Source organism: Prenolepis imparis, unplaced genomic scaffold (assembly GCF_030444845.1).
Source record: "Prenolepis imparis isolate NDT839.2.m4 unplaced genomic scaffold, iyPreImpa1.0 SCAF_10, whole genome shotgun sequence".
In the NCBI taxonomy this organism is placed as follows: Eukaryota; Metazoa; Arthropoda; class Insecta; order Hymenoptera; family Formicidae; genus Prenolepis; species Prenolepis imparis.
In genome coordinates, this window is record NW_028141168.1 from 7,277,585 (window position 1) to 7,301,944 (window position 24,360).

At 32.7% G+C, this 24,360-nt stretch overlaps 1 protein-coding gene across 1 annotated transcript in view; it reads left to right on the top strand.

Moving 5' to 3' along the window:
- The window catches only part of LOC145941477 (uncharacterized), an 80,738-nt gene that overhangs the window by 49,745 nt on the left and 6,633 nt on the right, over positions 1-24,360 (top strand). Inside the window, exon 4 of the mRNA XM_083047588.1 lies at positions 12,024-12,129. Coding sequence (XP_082903714.1) covers positions 12,024-12,129 — 106 coding nt within the window. The remainder of the gene's footprint in view (positions 1-12,023; positions 12,130-24,360) is intronic.

Genomic DNA, 24,360 nt, shown 5'->3' on the forward strand with positions numbered 1-24,360 from the left:
TGAAAGAGAATTGCATATTTTAATCTAACAAAAAGTTATTACAATTCTATCAAAATTAAATTTGTTTATATTAAATTGAAAATAATCTGATGTGTTATAATAACTTATCGTTAGTGATTTAATCATTGATTTGTTAATTATTTATTAAATTATTCGTTAAATTTATAAATTAAATTTTGGCCTAATTGTTATCTAAATTTCTTTGATCAAGTCGACGCAATTGTTTTCTTTTTTTTTTTTACATTAGTTGAGCCATGTCGACACGGTTTCTATGCAATGTGGACGAAGACAGAGGAGCCCGATCGCGTCTCGTCGTCGACTTTTTTTCGCATTCTCATTACGTCCGGTCGTCGAGGCAGCGGGCGCGTGGTGTAAAGAGCACGTAATTACACGGGGCTCGACGATCGATTCCTCGGGTGGGTAATGAATTTTTTACGACGTTACTCTCTCTCTCTCTCTCTCTCTCTCTCCGCGGCAGGAGGAAGATTCATCCGCCCGTTCATCCGCGGACGATGAGGACCGTAGCCGATCGGGCAAAGCATCGGTCCGAATTGAAACGACGTTACATACGTGAACCCGTCTCGTGCTGAAGCTACGAACTCCTCTATCTCGCTCTCGGGTTTTCGTTAACCCGCAAAAGCGAAGCCCGCCAAGGTCTCGTTTTTATGCGTCAAGCAAAATCCGTCTCTCAAAGTTTGATTCAGAAAATAAGCGTGAAAAATGATTAATTTGCGGAAAAATAATTTTTAATTCTCTAAAAATGTACTCAGTTGTAATTTACATTTTTAAACATCTGTTATAAAAATAATAATAAAAAGATATATATTCTAAAAATATATATTTTTTTTATTTTTAGCTGTTATATATTTTTCAACAGAGTTGGCTTAATTTAATTTTTGATTCATTTATTCGAGAATCACTTATAGTAAAATTTTAATGTAACAAACAAAATTGATTAATTTTCAGTTTGCGAGCTATAACTGTGCTACTTGCCAAACATTGCTTTTTTACTAAAATTAATAAAATTAATTTCTGAATATTAGAATTGAAAGAACATTTTTTGTTCTTATTTTTACGACATTCTGTATATAATTAACCGTATTTAATCGCGATTAAAACGTACGAGACGTGATTATAAAATAAAATAAAATAATTAAAAGGATCTTCTCGCAATCACGTGTATAACGACAGAGTTTGCAAGTTCGCGCGTTTAATTTCGCGACCATTAGAGTCTTACGCTTCTTCACTTGGGCCCGTGCGAAAACGATGCTCAACGGCAAGCAATCGATAACCAGGCTGGTGTACTCAATAATCGAGGAGGCAGCTTTCTCTTTCTCTCTCCCTTTCTCTCTTTCTCTCTCTCTCTCTTTTGAGAGCCGCACTGCCGCGATCGTGTCGAGAAAATTCAGAGGAGTCCCTTCTGCGCTATAAACGCGCTGTTTGCTCAATCTATACCACCTACCTACTACCCCTTACTCAGTCTTATTCGCCCTTACGTGGGTTGAACCGGTCGGACCGAGAGAGACGGATAGAGGAGGAGTGGTACGTGTATGAGAGAGAAAGAGAGCAAGAGGAAGAGAGATCTTATGTATTATGTACGTTATATACAATATATGTATATACTCGACCAGTCAGTCATCCAGCCAGCCAACCGAGCGACTATTATCGATTGGACCTTATCGAGCTATCGGTCCGCTCTAATATGCGTTTATCGTTTCATCGGCCGAGAGCTTAGCCAACCCGGAAAAAGAATCAAGAATGAACTCTGCGACTCTTCCTTATATATCTTTTCTGAGACATTAGAAGAGTTCTTTCTTTTTTTAATGATTCATTTCGAGCAAAATCGCGTCTCTTATCTTTCGAAATTATTTTTGACGTTTAACACGTTTAAATATCTCAAGATAATTTGTTATAAATTATATCAAATTTTAATACTTTCGATGTATATCGAATAAAGAAGCAAATTGAGATTGTATACGTTCTAAAAATTCTGAAACACAGGAGAGAGAGAATTTTTTTCGTTTACAACTTGCATATGACATTTTTAAAAGTTAGACACATTTAAAGCTAAACGTGAGTTTAATCTCGTTTTCTGGAACCTCGATAAAAATTGATTTTAATGACCTTGTCGTCAATCGTTCGCGAAGTTTTATGATATTTTTCGATCGAACTTCCTCTTCTCTCTTTCTCCGTATATTAAGTTTTCAACACTATAGTTCTCGGAGGCGTCGGTCTGCTTTTAACTCTTACGTCATTTCGTGACCGGTTCACGATATTGGTATCTTGATCGTTTGTGTACCCACGTAACACACGACGCGTTGACCGTCCCCCCTTCCTCTCCCCTTTATCCCTTCAGGAACAATCGAAACGCAAGCAACTCACAGATTGGTGCACCTCGAGGGCATATGGCGCGAAAGGCGCGATGTTGGCGCGTTCGCCAGGTTGACACGCCAAGGTGTGTACCTGCCAACCTTTTTACGACCTTACGTGGCGCACGAAAGCTCGTCACGTTTGTGCATAAGTTAGACGAGCGACACGCCGGATTATTTAACCCCGGAGGACGCGGCATATGTTGGTGTCACGACCCCCTAGCTGCTACACCAGACAGGTTATCGCAATTAACCCACGGTTGGGATCGCGATATCGCGATATCGCGTATATATGAAAGGCCGTTTTATTCGGTCTCTCTATCCGGCCGAAGCCATCGAGGCCCCCGTTGTGTTCCGTGAAAGCGGCAATTTCCGCCGGCAACGTGAAATATTTGTTATGAACAGAAACGTCGGCTCTCCGCCTCCGAAATTTTTCCGGCCTCGGATTGAAATGGCGGATGAAAAAAGTTCGCGACATCTCGCGAATCATTAATGAATATTTTCCCGATATTTCCGATTGATTCTTTCTAATTTGTCACTTTGGCGATAATGACGTGAAGCGTGAGAGAATATCATATTTGGAAAATATGATTTTTGGTTCGTGAAACTTTTCGAGCATTCGATGGATGATAAAATAGCTCAAGATGTTGTAACTTCTGTTTAAATAGCATAGCTTATAGCGGCAAAGGGAATGTTTGTACGCGGTACAGAGCTCGATCAATTCGGAGCTCTTGATGTAATATTGACCATTGCTCCTGGGCGCGAGTAACAAAAAACCGTATTTGCCCTCACACGGTACTTCTCTCTCTTGCAGAAGGTATCGATTTACGTTCATTAAGCCGACTGCGCCGGCAATCGTTGAAATAAGAAGGCGAAAATCTCGTTGGTTCAATCTTTTTTCGCGTCGATTTCTTCCTTAATAAGCTACAAGTACTTGCCAATGTTTCGCGAGATGCTCGTCGCTTTATCTTTTTATAGAACGATATACGCGTAATGTGAAAAAAATGTATTCACATATTTAGAGATGTTTTCGTTTTAAGTGGAAATATTTCATCATTGAGCGTTATCTTTTTTTTTTTTTTTTATTATTTTAGCTTATAATATTGTATACCTTACTTTAGCGCTTGAGCAGGTCAAGACAGAGTCTAAAAGCGAAAATTGAGTTTGATTAACTAATGAAAATAGTTTGACGATCCCTAGTCACGCTAGCGAATGTTGCCGTTAGCGAGATACTCGTTAAACGAGCCCCTTCATCGTCTTTGTTCCGGACATACTTCGAACTTTGCTTCATTTCAAACATCAGAAGTTTGCAATGTAAAAAGTTATTTCCGTCGACTGTGACTCGTATGAGTTTTTCGGCACTCGGTAAATTGCAACAGTTACAGTGTTTTATCAAAAGAATATTTTTATTTTACTATATAGAATGATATAGATGAATGTTATTTAGGAACTAAAATTTTTATTTTTGATACAGCATTTTTTTTATATCAAATACACGTTTTTACGCAGAAGCTGAAAATTGGTTGTTGAGGTAGATTTCGGCGGACAATTCGGTTGACAAAGATATAAGTTTGAAAATTACGTAAAATCGTTCCGATGCGGGACGCCTCGTTCTCGCACATATTTCTTCTCACATTTTTCTTATTTACCCAATCCGATCGAGCGCGTACTCGCCCCATTATGTTCTAATACCGAGGAATTGATTCTCGCGTCTGGTATTCGCGTCCGGTATTCGTGTTGCCCTCTCGCAAATGGTCCTCCCTCGTGCACGGAAGGACGGAAAATCCCGTAGCCCCGGTAGCCTCGGCGTTGCACGCAAGTTTCAGCAGTTATGGAGGGCGCATGCCTGCATATTTCATGAGCAAACAGACTTCAGTCCCCGTGGCATGCGCTGCAACCAACCCCGTTGCCCTGCCATTCGGTGTGACTAGTCAGGCTTGCGCGAGACGGCTTTGGAAAGATTTCACGCGGATATTCCAATTTCAAGTTGCAGTATCATTTACTTTCGAAATAATTATTTCGAAAAATTATTAATATGAATTTCAAGAATCGATTATTTCTCAAACTTTTGAATTATAGCTTATTTTTTTGCAATACGATTAATATATATTTTGTACGTAACACGATTAATGTTGGAAAATTGTAGGAAAATTAAATGAATTATTTCTGATTTATGTGTGTACAATATATGTATATATGGGTCATGGCAGATAGAAGATAGATTTTCTCTTCCTCTCTCTCTCTCTTTTTCTATAATTTCTCTTTTTCTGCGAACTGTTTTTGATAACACGAAATGATAAGAGAGAAAGGAACTTTCCATCATGCAGAGAGATTTAATCCCAGTAGTAAGGAGCAATGAGCAACTATTTACTTTGCAATGTTAGTCCATTATCATCGAGGTTGCACGCAGGAGTGACCGATAACATTACGATTTGCCGATTAAACATTACGATATTTAGGTTACATACATATGCCATTTTATTTTATTTTTATACTAATTTTTTAAATGTTTTTTTATCCCCGACACTTCCCCCATGAAAAAATTATCGCCAAAAAAGTTATAATTCATGTCTTCGTAAATTCGAATTAGTTAATTATTTTTAGTAATGACGAGGGAACTCTATAAAACGTAAAATAAAAGCAATTGATTTTTCTTAATAGAAATTTTTCCCAATAAATTTTTAATTCGGTATTTTCCCGGAAACCGATAGCCATAATATTTTGAGTGCAATCACAAGGAAGCACATATATCGGTAAAAAATCTACACGAATAATTTCAATAACGGCGTTGTGTACATATATGGACGTATTTTTTTACAGCAGATGATTTATTAACTGAATATTACGTCAATATGCCTAGTGTACATTTTATGGATGATAAATTTGCGCGACTTCGGTGAATTTTGCGTAGATCCGGGAGCGATATTTCGTAGATTGCAGATAAAATAAAATTTGATTCACATTTGTGAATATTCTCTTACGGAAAAAAGCTATTGGCAAACAATTGCAAATAAATGCCGCTAATATATCTCAAATGTTTCTTCGTAGCTGTCGATAAAATTCAGAAACATTTATGATGATAAACTGACGATAAACTAACGACATAATAAAATCTTTTCCTGTAATATATAATAATAATTTATGTTTAATTGTCCAAACACATTCTATCCATTTATTTTATTATTCACAAATGCGGATATAACGAGCTTTACATAATAAATCTAATTAAATGCTTTTGTTGATATTTATTCGCTACATGTGTGATCCATAATATGGAAGAAATTGACATATAAATAATAAATGACGCGATAATGAAAGAAAATAGAAATGTTATTCGAAATATTATTCTAAAATTATTACGCGTAAATCAAATGCGCAACTTTATCGCAAATAAATCACATGTTACATATCAATTATTATGAATCAACTGAGAAATATTGTAACGAAAAAGGATTAAATGTGTCAGTCAAGCATGTTGGAATTTGCCTCTTGAATCTATTGCATGATCTTGAAAAAAAAAATCGAATATTATGTACATAATGTCGATGAATTTGTATCGATAAATTTGCCCCGTTCCACCTAGTTTCGCTCTCGTTTCCTATCGACGCTAATTATCGCAAGACTCCTCCGAATGAGCTTGATGCACGGCGCTCGCGGTGAGCCGCGCGGCAATTCCTTGTTTGTCTATTTGTCCCGTGTAAATAAGCGCTCGCGCGTCCGCGGGTCCCTACTTTCGTCGCGCAAACAATAGGGACACGTAGCCGTCACGTTTCCGCGTTTCCACCCCTCGTCAGAGACACCGTCTACCATCCCTCGTTGCGTGACGATTCGCGATACTCCACGAACTACCTACGTCGCGGACCGCTTCGACCTGCGAATCGTATAAATCGCGCGCAGATTATGCGCTCGCATCCTCCTCGGAGGACCGAGTCTGAAATTTATTCTTGCCCGAGAAATTCCTTCATTCCATTCTACTCTCATACGGAAAGGATAACAAAGTATCATTTATTTTAACGACATTTTTTTCTATTATTAAAATAAGTCGGAAAATGTTGTACAATCGAAAGGGAAGTTATTTCGTTTCTGAGAAAAATTAATAATGTATTTATTTTTTGAAATATATACTACCGAAACTGATTGCTTAAAAATTTAATAAAGATTTATTAATTTACTTGTTAAATTTAATTTATTAAATTAAATCAAATATTTTTTTATACATTTTTTTACTTGAATTCATATGAAAAAAAATTAAATTATTTTTTTCATAAAACGTTCTATCCTTTTTTTTTAAATAATAAGTAAATTTGTTAATTTACTTATTAAATTTAATTTCATTTAGATTTAATTTAATTTAATTTAGATATCTATAAATTTGTAAATATGGAAAACTTAATGGGGGGTTTAATCGTGCTGATTGAAACTTAAAATATAGACAACTGTGACTTCACTGATCCTCGATTCAAAAAACCATGCTGACTGCATACCGATCTGCAGCAAAGAATACTACTGGTCAGCCATTCTAGTGATGGCGAGAGTTATATCGCTGCCGCGTCTCGGTTACCGGGGATTTATTTTCAATTAGATTAACGTGCACGCGGGATACAGGAAAATCACGGCGGCACCTCGTCGACAATGCCACCCTCTCGTATATATATTGCCACCCTTCTTCCTCGCCAATCGAGTCGCGACAATGCGAACAATGGCCGGCGTGACCCATGCGCCGCTTAATATCGTCTCCGATAAAGGAGCCGGCGATGTTTTACAAACAGCTATGCGCCACGCGACGCACCCACCCTGTCAAAACATTCCGAGCGACCGCCGCCGTGCCGGTGTGCCACGATGATGGGGTAAGTCACGTGCCGCCCTTCGTCTTTCTCGGGACAGCACTGGGAAATTACAAAGTGCAGCGGATGCAGTTTTTGGGAACGAAGTGACGAGCCGTTTTGTCTTCTCTTGGGGAACGTTAGAGAAAATAGCGAATTTTATCATCGAATTTTATATTGAAAATAAATATTTTTAAACGAAGAGATCACAAAGAGATGTATAGAATTTTTTAATTTTTTAATTTAAACTCTAATATTGTTATATAAAAAATGATTGATGAGAGAAAATAGAGAGTATCGACAATCCGAAATATTTTATATACGATGGTAAAGATAATGTAAAAAAAAATGATACACAATAAATCATACATAAATGGATAAATAGTTCTTGAATAGTACGATTAGATACATATGTTATAACGATAAAAAAGACTAGAAGACATATGTAATTGTGCTCACACCTGCGTTTTGATCAATATATTTCGTGATCATTCATGAATGTTGAATTAAAAGGCCAAGCCAGATATTTGTCATCATATAACAGTACAAGGCTAAAGCAAACTGGCGAGCATATATGTATAATTTAGGAGTATGAAAGACAATGAATATTCAATAGCCATTATTTGCTGATCAAGTAATCGATTGTGATTTCTGCTGATTGGGATATATACATTTGACTATTGTGATTATTGTACGATAGTTTTTGCATTATCAGTTTATAACTCGTGATCAAATTCAATTTCAGTTCTTTTTATTTAATATGTTTTATATATTCGCTACACAGTTTTCGCAAATCTATTATTTTTGGGGACTATGATAAATAATTAATTTAAAACCATACGATGTGCAACAGCGGAATTATATTGCACAATGTTGATTTGCAATTCAAGTATTTACAAATTATAAAAAACGTGTTTATAAATTTATATTTTAAGAAATAATTATTGCACATAATTTCTTAATCTATTTTATTTGAGTTTTGCATAAACATTTAAGAAAAAAACTATATAATTTAATAAATCTATTTATTATTAATAAATATATATATATATACGCATTATATTATGCAATAATATAAAATACATTACAAACGCGAAGAAGTAACAAAGAATGAATTAAATAAATTATGAATTACTCACTCTATATGGTTTGTTCGATGCCTCCCTGTTCCTTCTTCTATTTTCTAGTTCAATTTTGATTGTTTCAATATGGTACTTATGTACTCAATTGTGAAAACAGTTGATTTTATGATCGAATGCGAAATTAATATAATCGAAACTAATCAACAGAATATAACGATTATTTATCATGACACTTCCGATGTTACTCGCACGTGTATTTTATTATATTACTTCATTATTTTATTACAATATTGTAATAAAAGAACGACACAGAAATCACGTCAATCATTCCTTGAAATTTATCTTTTGCTAACAAATGATACGCAGTCTTATTTTATGATGATAGAATGATAACTAATTACTATCTTGTATTATAACATACAAGTGTGAATAAATATACGATTTATAAATCAATATTCGCGAACTGTGTAATATTCGAAATTCGTAATTAGGTTTGCCGACTGTTCGCATGACCGATTTCCATCCGAATAAATGTCGCGAAATACGCGTTTTAAAAATGATTTACAAATATTGAACTTAAGATACGCGATTGATAAACATTAAAATATACTGAGTAATATCGCATATATGGATATCGGTGACTTTACTTCGATACCGCGCGATATATTACGCAAATCGAATTAATGACTAGTTAAGACGCGATGTATCATCCGAGAAAATATAATTAAAATCGAGTATTGTGCGAAATGTGTATTTTCCAAACACATTAATCCCGTGAAATCTCTCTCGATGTATTGTTACTATTTTAAATGAATTAATCGCGCGAAATATCTGCTGCGGTACGTTTATTAATTATTTAATCGGTAATTGTAATATAGATTAAAATATATGTGTTTTTCCCGAGGATTATTACGATGTTATACGGAGCTGCTTACGTCAAATTTTCTTGTTCGAGTCTCACTGTGCGAATGACAACAAGATAACCGCGTATAAACAATAGCGTGTTATGTATGCATCGCTAAAGCAAGCCGTGTGATCTTTAATTTGTCGTCGCCACGAAGTATTTAGCATATTACAAGCTAAATGAATACGAAATATTCTCCGAGTATATTCTTGAATATAAATTAATTATCAATAAGCGAATAATGTATCACGATTTTCCTCATTTCACTCGTCTGTTCGTGTATTATTGCGCATTTAGTTGGAAAACGAAATTATTGTTATATGTATATAACTTGATGAAAAATTTAAAGCGGCATGTAAGATACACTCGAACTTAAATTTCATTAAAGAAATATTTTAAAATAATTTATTTAAATATTTATTATTAATTCTATTATTAATCTTACTATTAATTTGAAACTTTTTAACTTTTGTTTATTAAAACGAAGATTGGAAATAAAAATTATCATTTTATTGCGATATTTACGGATGTGATAATTATTTGTTTAACTAAAGATTTTATATTTTAATATCTATCGTGTCTTGTTAATTAAATTCAATAAGATTGACCAATATTTTCGAAATAACGAGAGAATCGCCGAATCGAACGAAAGTATTTCGAAAGATCGTGATATATTATTCATTTAGTTGGAAAACGATTTATAAATTATTATTATATGTATATAACTTGGTGAAAAATTTAAAGCGGCATGTAAGATACGCTCGAACTTAAATTTCATTAAAGAAATATTACAAAATAATTTATTTGAATATTTATTATTAATTCTATTATTAATTTGAAACTTTTTAACTTTTGTTCATTAAAACGAAGATTGGAAATAAAAATTATTATTTTATTGCGATATTTACGGATGTGATAATTATTTGTTTAACTAAAGATTTTATATTTTAATATGTATCGTGTCTTGTTAATTAAATTCAATAAGATTGTGACCAATATTTTCGAAAGAACGAGAGAATCGCCGAATCGAACGAAAGTATTTCGAAAGATCGTGATATATTATTCATTTAGTTGGAAAACGATTTATAAATTATTATTATATATATGTAACTTGGTGAAAAATTTAAAGCGGCATGTAAGATACACTCGAACTTAAATTTCATTAATGATATATATTTTAAAATAATTTATTTGAATATTTATTATTAATTCTATTATTAATTTGAAACTTTTTAACTTTTGTTCATTAAAACGAAGATTGGAAATAAAAATTATCATTTTATTGCGATATTTACGGATGTGATAATTATTTGTTTAACTAAAGATTTTATATTTTAATATGTATCGTGTCTTGTTAATTAAATTCAATAAGATTGACCAATATTTTCGAAAGAACGAGAGAATCGCCGAATCGAACGAAAGTATTTCGAAAGATCGTGATATATTATTCATTTAGTTGGAAAACGATTTATAAATTATTATTATATGTATATAACTTGGTGAAAAATTTAAAGCGGCATGTAAGATACACTCGAACTTAAATTTCATTAAAGAAATATTTTAAAATAATTTATTTAAATATTTATTATTAATTCTATTATTAATCTTACTATTAATTTGAAACTTTTTAACTTTTGTTTATTAAAACGAAGATTGGAAATAAAAATTATCATTTTATTGCAATATTTACGGATGTGATAATTATTTGTTTAACTAAAGACTTTATATTTTAATATGTATCGTGTGTTGTTAATTAAATTCAATAAGATTGTGACCAATATTTTCGAAAGAACGAGAGAATCGCCGAATCGAACGAAAGTATATCGAAAGATTGTGATATATTATTCATTTAGTAATAACTATTATAAATATAAAATGACAAGTCCTTGTGTATATCCTGCGTGGTATGTGGTATGTCGGAGCCGTAATGGGAGAAAGAGAGAGAGAGAGAGAGAGCGGAAGGGGGAAGTAGAGTGGTAGATCGCGGCTCACTTCACTCTGAAAAGATATCGCGAAGGGTGAAGACCGGGGATAGAAGATCGGCGCGCAGAAAAACGAAAAGATTATTGTTATTCAATCAACGACTTTCATACGTCGAGTAAGTGTGTCATATATGCTGTTCATCAATACAATTCTTCTGTCTTCGATTATATCCTCTCTCATAAACTAATTTTCCCTCCAAAAATATAGAATATTTTGCATACCTAACCTATCTGCATTTATTTAACGCGTTATATGTATATTGCGATGAGGTAACGAATTAATTGTCTTACCTCTTTTCACTTTTATTTGCCTGGCGAGACTCGAACGAGAGATTTCGTATCATTTTTTTATATGTGTCGTATTATTTTAATTGCGAAAAGTATTAACAGATGCGTATATCGAACGCGTTTATCAAACGCGTCTATTTTCTAATTATCAAAATTAATTAATGTTAACTTATGCGATTAATTGATTATCGCGATCAACAGTTCATAAACTATTTATCAATATACAGATACTTCGTCTGATTTATTTATTACTTTATTAAAAATAATTAATTGATTTCGCGGAAATTACGTGTTTGTAAGGTTAGGCGTGTTGAGTTTTAATCGTATTTTAATCATGCCGTATCACTGATTTTTCGGTAATTTAAGAAACATCGCGAATACATGACAAATTGATTTTAAATCGAGCGATTTTACGATATATTTAATTAATAGATACGGTCATAATTACACATATTTGTATATCGTATTTTCGCGTATATATTCACGCGATTTTCGATCCTAATTTTTACATGTTCTTCTGCTGTAATAATAAAATACGAATGTTATAAAATGTCGATTGTTATATTCTGTTTTAGTGCGCATATATGTGTATTCGCGAGTGCCATGTTGAAGCAACCAAGGACGAACAAAAAAGAAGGAAGAGAAGTCTGGAGAGGCATCGGGCAGCGACAAAGCAATACTGTGAGTAATTTACAATTAAATTTATTATTTCTTATCCGTAACTTATCCATAAAATTAATTAGTTGTTTATCTTTGCGCATTAGTTATCTATTTTATATTAACGCGTTAATAAAATTCTTCTTAAATATTTTAAATTTATCGAATTTTATTTTAAAATACTTAAAATTTTTTAAATAAAATATTAAAGTATAATTGATATTCACACATGGAACTATAAAATATCTCAATATTACGCATTTAAAAAATTTTTAAATTATATTCTTTCGATAAAAATTTGATTTTTATTTTTTTCAACATTTATATTTAAAAAGATATTTTTTATTGATTATTTAGTTTTTTTTCTTAAACATCTGTTTGAAAATTGAATATAAAATTTATTTACTTTCAACTCTTATTTTTTGACATATTAATTAGTTTGAATATTACTTTTATAAGTCTGTGTGTGTGTGTGTGTGAACTTGTAAATGTAAATGAAAAATAATAAAAAATATTTCAACTAGAATATGTTCTTTAAAAAATGATAAATGTGGTAATGGATAATTACACAATAATTTTGGCAAAACAAAAATGATATTTTGCAAAATGCGCATAAAAATTTTCTATATAAATTATTAATTACTTTTATATGTATATGTGTATCATATATGAATGTTGAAATACTTAATATTGTATGGAAATACTACCACAGTAATATAAATATAGAGAGATACATTTAACATGTAAAAGATTTATATATAACAGTTGTTAAAGATATATAATCGACAAATATTTTTCTATGAAATCAAGATTAAGAGAAGAGTAATATAAGAAAAATATGTACTTAAACACATATTTAACTAAATAATTTCTCACTTTTTTGATGAATGTAAAATACAATTTTGTAACCAGGGATCCGGACCGAAACAAAATTAGGGTTCGGTTTCGGTTACGCTTTTAATAAAATATTTAATAACTGTTCCGGTTCCAGTTTCGGTTTTTTGATAAATAAAATAACCGAAACCGTTTAAATTATGATTTTTTCGGTTACGGTTCCGGTTTTTAAAAATTTTTACTTTTCATTTTTCTAATTAATTTTTAAATTATATTACTTTAAAAAATTATTATTAATTTTTATGACATATAAATAAACAACACTTTATATTATACATGAAAATATATTTAGATATAGGTATATATAATATAGATAGGTACATATATAAATATATTTTCATATGTCATAAAAATTAATAATTTTTTAAAGTAATATAATTTATATATACTTTATATATGTATATATATATATATATATATATATATATATATATAAAAAACGGAAAATATAATATCCTCACTGCTATCACTATTGCGATAATACATACACGTTTCAGAATATTTAGAAAATAATTATAATTGCACTTCGAGGAGACAGTTATCATGACATTTCCGTCATTTGCGCAAAAACAGAAAAAAATACCGAAAAGAACCGTAAACCGAAAATAATTTAACGGTCCGGTTATGGTTCCGGTGTTATAAATTTAATAGAATTTCAATACGGTTTACAGTTTCGGTTCTACTAAAAAAACGGTTATGGAACGGTTATCGGTTTTGGTTCCGGTTCGGTCCGGGTCCCTGTTTGTAACATTATATTATTTTTTGCTTGAAACGTCAGAAGGAAGTAAACGTTGAAATGTAAGGCCACGAATTTATAAACATACATTTAAGTACGCCCGAGTATTTCAATTTAAACGCAACTCTTTTTACACCTCGATTCTCAGCAAATTATTTTTAAATTTTTCCTTCGCGAGAATAAGGCTCCAATTTTTTTATAACGAGATCTTTAGCCTGATCTCTACTATAAATGAAAATGTATTCAATTCGTAATGTACCGAATGGTAATTAAACGCGTAATTAATTAGCGGATAAAAACCGCAAGCTCGACATATGATTTTATCGATCATAGAAGTGTTCCGACCCCAACGAGGACCCCATTAAAGACGTGCCGGTGTAAAGCGTATGGGAAATTGTGGGAATCGTAGGGGGACAAGAGAGCCGATCGCCTCGGGGAATTGATTCGTAATATCCTCAGGACTTAGAGAAGTATCATCGAAGGATAGTTTACATCGACTAGTGCCGTGTCGCGATTAACTTTGCCGTGCTTGAAGGCGATTGCTTTTTCGGAGTCCGAACCGAAGGGAGAGACTTGTTAAACGCATACAGATTATGCGTGGGAACGTTTCAAACTCTTGAAAATATTGCAAGCGCGCTTTCAAAGCGCTTATTATTTATTCACAAATTGTGTATAAAGCTAAAAGGTTCAGTTGATTTGCCTAACTCATTATGATTATTAGAATTGACGTATTTGCACAATACATAGAATTGCACATCATTAATATTCACATATGGTCCCAGACATAGGCGCAGTGGTCTGTTAATTCGGTAAAGAGACAATAATGTCAATATAAATATCCGAATATGTTCGTATATTATGCAACAAGTGCGTGTAAATATCTTCTTACAACTTTAATCAATTTTTATTATATACATTACGTTATATTACGATAAATTTGATTGCATTTTACGAGATTTTTTTGCGAGAGTGTCCTGTTAAGGGAATGAAAGTTCGGGATTGATGAAAAAAAATCGGTCTGTCGAACATTTTTTCGTGGCGTCATCGAAACGCTGCAGTGCAAACAACAACCGCGTTGTTGGCAGGATAATAGTTGATAAACGATCAACAATTTCGGTGTTCGCAAGATTTGTTAAGTACACAGGCTGCTTCGCCGCAACGCGTCGCCAAACAACGCGTGGCGCCCCGTGTCAAAATGCTGACACCCGATTCTGATAATGCCAATTTATGATGCGCTTAACCGCCGCTAATTATCTGATTTATCGCGCAATGTTGCGCTAATGCGATTAACATCGTAGCCGGGTTACGCCTATTTCGCGGCGATACCGATTTCAAATCTCCCGACGCTGTCATTATCGCCGATTTGCGATAATAGCGACGATTTTTAGAGAGCATAGATGCGACTTGCAATCTTAATACTGCAAGCCCGATAAAGACTTTATTTAACAATAAGACTAGTTACTCATTTTAAATTTTCTCTCGCAGTCTTCTCTCTATTTACAAGCTTAAATTTTTTTATTTTTTAACAAAGATTTAAATTTTTTTATAATTCTTGCGATGGAAAAGAGGTATTAAAACTACAGAATATTTTATACACATTTAGGAAGATATGAATTAATAATAGAATATTTTTTATCTTTTATTTAAGTCAAGATTGACTTTAATTACGAAAAATTATGAATATGGAAAATCAATAAATGATGATGTTAAATAATATCTGCATCAACTTCAAGGTCTTAAAAAAATCCGGAGGAAAAGGAAAATAATACGACAATATTTTATTTTCAATGAAAATATTTTCATCGAAAAAAAATCGCGCTAAAAAAATTCTAAATATGTGCTGCGGCACACATTTACTACAAATATTTGCACAGTATTCTCTTTATTCGCATGTGTAAATAAATTCATAATACTTTCAAGGGAATATTTTCAGAGACTGAAAAATTCAGTTCCATAATACATGTAAATGCATAAATAAATTTGTTAATATTAATTGAGGCAATATAGAACGTTAGGCAAAGAGAGAGAGAAAGAAATAGGGGTCGAAGCACATCGAAAAGGTTAATCTCCCGATCAACTTTAATCCGGTGTTACATTCCGATTACATCGATGATTTTCCGAACACTTGTTTCTCGGTGTTTCTATGGTAATATTGCATTTAACCTTGTACACCGCAGATACACACGTAAGCATGCCATTATCGCTGTACATTGTGTATATTTGCGTGTGCGTCGACTACGATTTCGCACATCCGCGCTCTGTTGATTCAAAATATTGTCGCTATGCATTCAACAATCTTCATTTAACGGTTCGAATTATTAAGATTGCACTGCATTACGCACAATGATTTATCAGCATTTGTGCCCGGCAAATATTCTTTTAATGTTTAAAGACCCCCCTCCCTTCCCCCCGGCGCGGCGGCGCCCGCCCCCGCGCGGTGAGTAATTACAATGTAAATGTGTAAATATGTACAAAACATGTATCCTACAGAGAGCGTGAAAATGCGAAACAATTACACAGTTTCCGAAAATAAATACCGCGCGAGTAATATCGCGCATATTTGCACATCGCGTATGTATTCAGATTCAAGCTGCGGATCACGCGAGGGGGAAAAGACGCGAATTGCAGAACTGCAAAAATGACGTCTCGATCCTTGATGGTCAAATATTTTAAGTAACTTTGCACACAGTCGGCGACAGATTGTTTGGATTAACATGAACAATCTTATTCCCGAAATTGTCGCGTGTCATGTGTTATGTATGTACGAGGACGATAGTATTATTAATTATAATTAATATATTATATATATATATATAAATTATGATTATAATTAATATATATACAATATATGTATGTATATATATATTAATAATTACAATAATTATATGTATATATATAATTATTAATAATATTGTTGTTTTTTGCACACGATATATTTCTTACATATTGATAATATTAATTGTACTAATAAAATATATTTGTACGTACATATATATATATATAAATATATAATGATAAAATATTGTCGTCCTTCATACAGGATACATTTCTTATACAGGATGTTAAAAAAAAGGATCATATATTTTGAGAGAAAATAGTATTGATAAAAACGTGAAAGACAAGGCTAGTCAAAATGAGTTCTACAATTAATATCTTCGAAGATATATAGGCTCTTTCTATTTACTTGTCATTTGTTTTATTGATTGTATTATCTTTACAATGCAATACACAAAAGAGATTGGATTATAATAAAATTAAATTTATAGTTAAGGAGAGAGCTATAAAATTGTGAAAGTATGCAGTTTAATAAATGAACACATGTACTTAATGGAAGCCTATTATTTCCGGGAAATGGATATGATTTTTTGTTACTTTTTTGTACTTTTTTTTGTTTACTGGCACAAATAAAAATATCTATATCTGCAAAGATATTAATTATAGGAGCCATAATAATTATACTTTTCTTTCTCTGTTTTTATTAATAGTGCCTGCTTTCAAAATAAGTGACCCTTTTTTTTAACATCCTGTATATTCGTCTTCGCCTCTCTTCTTTTTCTTCGTTCTCTCTGTTCTCTGGAAGAAAATAATCTTTTCAAAAGTTTTAACTTGCCTTTTTTTTTTTTATAAAATCGGACCCTGAAATAACCGTAAAACTGAGAACTGCTTAGCACTGATCTCGTGTAAATCTGGGAATCCCCATATAGATTCTAGACGCGTTAAGATCCCACAAAGCTTTTCCGAAGCCGCGCTCGCTCTGCAGGGGATGCGTGTCTTTTTTTCGAGTAGCCCATACGGGGGATGCATTTGAGCTCGAGGGGCTGGGCATTTACACGGTGCCCAGCTGTGGCCCCCTGGTGCCCCACGGTGGTGTTGTACACCGCGGTTCTCTTAGAGATGAGGGGGCGGCTTTTGGGCGCGTGCTTGCCCCATGCTGCGCGCTTGCCACCTGTTTCTCGACGGAGCAAAGGGTAGTTGTTAAAGGAGGTTGCTTGGTCTGTGTCCTTGTCGTTTCTATTATCTAATGTAAACCCGTCGATAGACAGATACGACGCCAATAGAGGCGATCTGATAAAATGTCTTGCTCGACGCCGATCTGGATAAGGGCTGACCACAAATAAAACGTGTTGTTTCCAGTTCATAATGACTTGATGTCGTAATATGACGGATTTGGATAAGGTTTTTAGATAAGATGTTTATAGGTAAATACATATACATATATGATTAGGTATGTAAATACGATTATTTTCCATTTGAAAATGAATGACGAAAGATGAAAATTAACGTTTTTTCGAAACGACAAAAAGCATATTTTTTTTATTCTTGAAAATATTATATATTGGGAAAATATATTCTAATTCTCTCTTTAAGCAGTTTTCTTGAATTTTAAAATAAAATCGTTTTAAATAGACGTTGACAATTAATATATTATTTATATTTGAATTGTTATTCTCTAATTATAATGTAGTGGTAGAAAGTTAAATGAAATAAAAGCTGCGAATCGTGAGAATTACAACGTTCTCTCTTACAAGAAAATTAACACAAATAAATAAATTGAAAAAAATTTGAAATAACTATGAATGAGGAGAATTTTGTTATATTGCTCCGTTAATTTTTTTATGCATTCTAAGGGAAAAACAACATGTGTTATGTTATAATTTTCCGTGTATAATTGTAAAGAAAGAGAGGTATGTTGACTTACCGACATTTTTATTTTACTCTACATGTAATGAAATTACATCGTGCAAAATATAATTAATTTATAAATATTTAAATTAAATATAAAAGCATATTAAAATTATATACAATTAAATAAAATTGAGATAATCAAGATCTAATAAAAGAAAATAGGAGGAAAAATAATTTCTACAAAAAACATATGTGCAAAATTAAAATTTTTACAAATTTTGTCAACTAACTTACAGATATAAAGTAAAAATTGAAGAACGTATCGGAGAATCAATTAAGCGTATTCTCGCGATCGCAAACATTGAGAACATTGAAATTATTAAAGAATTGTACGATTTATCTCATCGCCGCGACAATCGTATAATTTTAGCATTGCTAAAATTCGATCATTCGCGCCGATCCTTTTCGGTTTCGAGCCGCGAAACGTATGCAGATGCGTTCCAAAGTCACGCATCGCGCCATCTTTCGCGACGTCGCGGACATTTTATTCCCGGTTCGGTGGAATTTTTCGTCACGGCGACACTTCGATCAATATTTGCGCAGCCGGGACTGGGGACCACGTCACTCGACCTTCCGCGACCATATGCGAACGCGGCCACGTACGCCGCGACTACTCGCGAGTCCGGAGTCTGACCTGTGCGGCATGCTTCCCTGCGGTCTCCCGATATTCGATAAATTAATTGATTAGTACGTAATCCGATATATTCTCAATCATTATTACATTTTATATAATTATTTATTAATGACTTATTTTGCACTTATTCTCTTTCAAATGAAAAAAAAATTATTATTTAAAATAATAAATCGAAAAGGTTCTGATATATCAATACAAATTCAGGTATAAGAGCCAGTCAGCACAATGAAATTATTTTATAGAGAAATTTAAAAATAAATATTATTTATTTATTGTTATTAATTTTTATTATTATTGTAAAATGTATTAACACGATAAAAATGTAATAATATGTCTGTTATTACATTTTCAATTCAACGATTTATTTACCGGTATATTTTTGATCGTTATTACATACAATTATTTATCAATAACTTATTTTGCATTTATTCTGTCTTTTTTAAGTGAAAAAAGTATTTTATTATTTAAAATAATAAATCGAAAAGGTTTTGATAATACAAATTCAGGTATAAGAGCCAGGTACAGATATTAGGCGGAACGAAATTATTTTATAGAGGAATTTAAAAATAATTTTTATTATTGCTATTAATTTTCATTGTTATTATAAAATGTATTAACATGATAAAAAATGTAATAACATGTCTATTATTACTATTAATTCAACTGATTAAAAATTCATAACTTTGAAATATCAAACCATTTAATGCATTATGCAATTTTTAGAAATGCATATAACGAATTTATTAAAAATACGCGGATAATTCATATTGCGTTATAATTTATCATTATAATTTATTATCCAAAAAAACGAATGCGCGCTAAAAAGGACTAGTTGTACAACCGAGTTTGATTTAAAATATTTCAGCGATCGTTTCGCACTCTTTGTTCAATCGTTTCAATCACGTCGTAGCATATCCTTTTTCTCGATTCAATCGTGATCTCAATCGAAAATAAACGATAATCCGTTCGATTGCTTCTGCAGTCTGCAATTTCCAGCATTACGTCCTAATTTTTGAAATTCGTTTGCCTCCGACGGGCGATTACGTAAAACCGATAGTACGACATCAAACACTCGGATAAAATACGCGGCGATAGATTTAACGAGTCGTTAATGATCGCCGCGGCTTAATACTGCGGAACAATTAATAATGGATCAATGGAACTTAACGACGCGGCGGTCGAGCGTTTAGATGTTTAATCGATGCGGATTTATAAATGTTATTTACCTATAATATATATAAATATATCGTATTTGCCAACTTTCTTTCGCTGTATGCAGATACATTGTCTTCGGAAGGGGAATATATTTAATCATTATAAGGGGGAGGGGGGACAATTAGATACCTGCGAATATCTCACTGAGATCAGAGGAGAATCACGAGTCTGAAGTAAAAATGCAAATCACGATCGTGACCTTGTAATTTTCTAAGAGTCTGTGATTAAAATTTGCAACATCATCCGTTAATAATACGTTCGTTCTTTTGAACGTAAAAGTTCAAGAGCAATAAAATTTGCGCGAATTATATCATTATATACTAATTGTAATAAGGATGAGATGTATTGCAGAAAAATTTATCAATCGTATTAATTATGCTAATTTCACGGGTCCTATGCTTATTCAAGAGCGTACCGTTAATTAGTAATTAGGCGAGACATAGTATCTCCTATCTCTACATGTACTGAGTAAATAGGCACGTGCGGACAAATTTAGCGTAACAGTATTGACAGAGCAATATGACAAGAAATATTATCGCTAATTTGATCATTAATAAATCATTAACCAAGTATGTTTATCATTAGCCAATCTCACATTTCAGCGACACAATGATTAATCAAGCAAGATCTCGTCATTGGGATATGACTCTTTCTCTTCTATGAGATAATAACCGAATAATATTATGGAAACTGTAAATTGATATATCTTAACCGAGACCATTTACGCGCGCATTAATTATAATATTGTTATAATAATTCTATTATATATATATTTTGTTTAAAGTCGGCCTTTTTACAAAAGAATTTAGACTTTTTATCAAATGTCGGTCTACAAAGAGATGTAACTTCATAAAAAGCTAAGCCTTTCAGGAAACAGCTGATCCTTCAAAGAATCTATAACAAAAATATTTCTAATATTTTTTAAACTCATTTCTGCTTATTACGCAAATAAAAGTATTAACATTAAGTGAAGCAGAAATTCGAGAATTATTTTTTACTCGTTATTATATTTTAATTAAGCGAAATTTCTCATCATAAATCGTCACGATTTAAACACTATCCTTTTGCGATTCCGTTTTACATGGAAATGTCAAAGCAGTAGAGGAGACAGAGATGCGTTTCCATTCTCTCTCGACGCGTGTAGAAAAAGAAGAGAAGAACAAAACAGATCGCGGTACTAATCAGAACGACCCGTTTGCGTGTTTGCAATTCGCGTTACTTCCACGTTACCGTAGAGCCAATGGGAAAAGATCGGCGACGCTAGACCTCGGTGTCCGGCCACGCTAAACGCTCGTAATGAGTGATTATCTCGGTTAGTCTGGTTAACACGTGGTACCAAGGTAGCGGCAAGTGCACACCGTCTATTTGCTCGCGACGACACGTGCCCGCGTACGGACAGGACGCACTTACGCAATTGCGAGACGAGTTATCGTCGAGTTGTCGCAATAACGCGACGCGATGCGAGAAAAATAAAAATTAAAAAATTAAAAAATTGTTTTAATATTGAACCACGTATTACGAGAACTCGCGAGTATTTTACATCCATGATCGCTTCGTAAAAAGAAAATGTATTTGAGCGATTAATTCAAGAGAGAAAGAGAGAAGAAGGGAATTATATAGCTTATAATTATATTTTTTCTTTTATATTCGGTACTTTATATAATCCGCGCGTGTAGGTTTAATTTCTGAATTTTATGTGGAAAATGAAGATTGCAGAGAGAACGAGAAATGGTAGATAATGGAGGTGAATAAATTATTCAAGAGAAAGAACTCTGAAACTGTCAATCGTATTTATTGCAAGGTGTAAGAAATACAATTGGGGCTTAATTTTGAGGAGACTGATATTAATGATAACGATAAGAGTAAGGGCAAACAATAAAACGTGTGACAGAAAAAAAGAAAAAACAATTTTTTGTTTTTCGTTATCTAGAAGAGTAAAGAAAAAAAGAAGTATATTTAAGACCTGATGTAAAATATTATTAACTAAATTTTAAGATGAAAGATGAATATTAAATTTTTTATACAAATATTTTTAAGTATAGAGATTAATTATTTATTAGACAATTAAGATATCACGGAAACTTATTCTTATTTTATTTACTTCGATCGTTTTAATGCGCGCGTTCTCTTCCGAATTATATTTAAATCGTCGAAATTGAACATTAAAACGATCGAAGTAAATAAAAAAAATAAGGATAAGTTTCGTGATACATTAAATCGTCTAATAAATAATTAATCTCTATATTTTAAAATATTTATGTAAAAAATTTATAAATTTATAAACTTTTACCTGCAGCATAATTCTAAAATTTTATTTGCAACGAATGTATCCTTGATTTAATTACAACTTGAAAACTTATTAGAGCTCATTTTATTATTTATACTCATTAAGTTTTTATCAAGATTGTATCTGCGTATCATTGAAAGAAGTTTGCTAAACAGTGTGTCAATTTATACACGTGTCGCGTTAAATCTGAAAAAGTATTGCGCTGCGAACTCTATTCGTCAATTGTCGGAAATGAACGTAGAGTTCATTCTGGTATGTCTATACGCTATCGAAGTCTGAATTTACCGGAATTATAACGGTTTCAATCCCCGGGTATTAAGTCAGGGGTGGCGTCGCGTTTAATTTCACGGCGTTGTTGTCATTCGCGGCACAGAGAGAGATAGATAGATAGATAGATAGAGAGAGAAAGAGAAAGAGAAAGAGAGAGACTTGCCGAAATCCGCGTTGCGGCGCCGCGACTGGATGTGGCATAGGGGACTTCCAGGACCCGGGTGCTGTTTGAACGACAAATATTTTGTCGTCAAACTTCTGTCGCGCGGAATGAACGTGTCTATATGTGCAGGGCTAATACAAAGCGTTTCGCGGGCGTCTGCTAAAACCAGATTACATGCTCGACCTCCGGATAAGCGATCTCGATCTTCCGTATATGAATCGCGCGAACTGTCGCGCCGTCGTACTCTTCATCCTCGTTATGAAGAGCCTTCGTACTCTCTTATGATCTTTATTTAAAAATCACTGCATCTTCTCTACACTGATGTTTTGACATGATCAGCCTTCTGCGAAAGGGCTTGTGTTATCAATGATAGTTTTTTTCCTCTTTCATTTCTTGATGTTGTCTTTTAAATTCTAAATTCTAAAATGTTGCAAATTTTAAACAACGCGATTTTTTTTTCTTTCAGTCTATTATTTTCTAAATGAATTATCTCGCAATTGGCTCTCGTCACTCGCCGAGCTTCCCGCGAATGCGTCGACATTTGTTTAATTATGCAAGGATATGTAGGTTGAGAGAACGCGGCTTTACACACGAGTCGTGTATCGTCGGCTACTTCAGCGACGCGGGAGAAAAAAAGAAGCGAATGTGATAAATAAAGACACGCTGCTAATTTTAAAGTCGAGAAAACGGTAAATCAATTCACATCTAGTCCCGCATCTCGCAAGAAACGTAGAGATGCCATAAAATCGACTCGCATTGCCGCCCATTTTTGAAGAATCGCGTAACTCACAGCTCCGTATTTTTTTTTTACATTGGGGTTACTTGGTCAATTTTATTTCTATATAAATATAATACAATGATTATACGATGAGATAATTAATATCGATTTAGTTATTTATAGAAATTATACATAGGTCTCAGAAATAATAAGAATGTTTTCTTGTTCACGGATTGTGTAATGAATTTGGTGTCGGTTTTCTTAGCTCTTCAAAGCTTTATTTATATAACTTTATTTTACGTGAAGGGGTTGAAAAGCAATTATCTTTTTTTGTAAGATCTTTAATATATAATTAAACTAATATAAAATATAAAAAAGATAAATAATAATAAAATTAAATAATTGTTTTGTGTGTACACATAGAATATATAAATTTTTTTAACTCCTTGAGAAACACAGTGGAACATGTATGTCTGTTTTTTTTCTTTCTAAATATTTGTCTAATTTAAAATTATAAATATGCATAAATTATCCCATTTAATAGAAAAACATGTACTTAATCGTTTATCACTTAATTGTTAGCTTAGCTATGACTGAAATAATCTGCCGTCAACGATAGATATACGTAATATATTGTCGCGTGCAAGTATTA